This window comes from Octopus bimaculoides, chromosome 15 (genome assembly GCF_001194135.2).
Source record: "Octopus bimaculoides isolate UCB-OBI-ISO-001 chromosome 15, ASM119413v2, whole genome shotgun sequence".
NCBI classification, from domain to species: Eukaryota; Metazoa; Mollusca; class Cephalopoda; order Octopoda; family Octopodidae; genus Octopus; species Octopus bimaculoides.
The window spans coordinates 1,064,749-1,065,685 of NC_068995.1; the positions used below are offsets into that span (position 1 = coordinate 1,064,749).

The 937-nt window shown below is 37.6% G+C and overlaps 1 protein-coding gene across 1 annotated transcript in view; it reads right to left on the minus strand.

Moving 5' to 3' along the window:
- Positions 1-937, minus strand: part of LOC106874100 (ubiquitin-conjugating enzyme E2 R2) — a 56,747-nt gene continuing 55,810 nt past the window's right edge. Inside the window, exon 6 of the mRNA XM_014921704.2 lies at positions 1-142. Coding sequence (XP_014777190.1) covers positions 1-142 — 142 coding nt within the window. The remainder of the gene's footprint in view (positions 143-937) is intronic.

A 937-nucleotide genomic window follows, 5' to 3' on the forward strand; every position in this document is an offset into this window, starting at 1 on the left:
TTAAACAGGAGTCCTTAGGGGTCTCCTCTGCTGCAAGCATTCAGAGGAGAGTTCTGCTTTGAACAGATCAACTTCTTCCCTTTCATTGATCAGTTCTGGGATTCTTGCTTGAGAGTCAAAAACACTTCCTGTTTTAACTAAGCTATAACAAAAAACAAAAACAAAAAAAAACATTTAAAATTTATATTTATAACACACACATACACATATACGTATCTGTCTATATATGCTTATGTATGTGTGTGTGTGTAAATATATACACACACAGAAGGAACAACAAAACAACAGAAAAAAAAGAAAGAAAATATTAAAATGTTTTTTGTGTCTTTATTCTCCTCCAAATTTAACTTTTATGTATTTTTTTTGTATTTTTAAAATTTTTTTTTCCAATTTTTGCTATTTTTCCCTTTCTCCAACTCATCTTTTCCTTTCTTCATCTTACTCCCTCCCACTCACCCCATCAACGAAAAAATGTGTTTGTTGTTATTGTAGCTGTTTTTTGTATTGTTTTGGTTTTTTTTTTTGGTTTTATATGTTTTGTTTGGGTTGGTTTTTCTCCCCCTCCTCCCTCCCTACCCAAACTCTGTTCTCTTCTTTTTACCTGAACCCACCACTCTTTCAGAGTAAAATTCTCACTGCACCACCACCACCACCTTATTTTGCTGCTTCTCACCCCTGCTCATTCCTCCCATTCACTCTCTCCTATACAACCATCCAACCATCCATCCATCCATCCATGCAATCAGTCTCACTCTATATATATATGTCTTTCTCTCTCTCTGTCTCTCTCTCACACACACACTCATGCATTCACAATATTTCTCCCGCTCTTTCTCTCTCTCTCTCTCATTCTCTGCACTCACCCCTAACACTCATTAACCCCACCAACTTCCAATCAACAACCACCCTCTCCCTCACCCCTCACCCTCCACCCCCC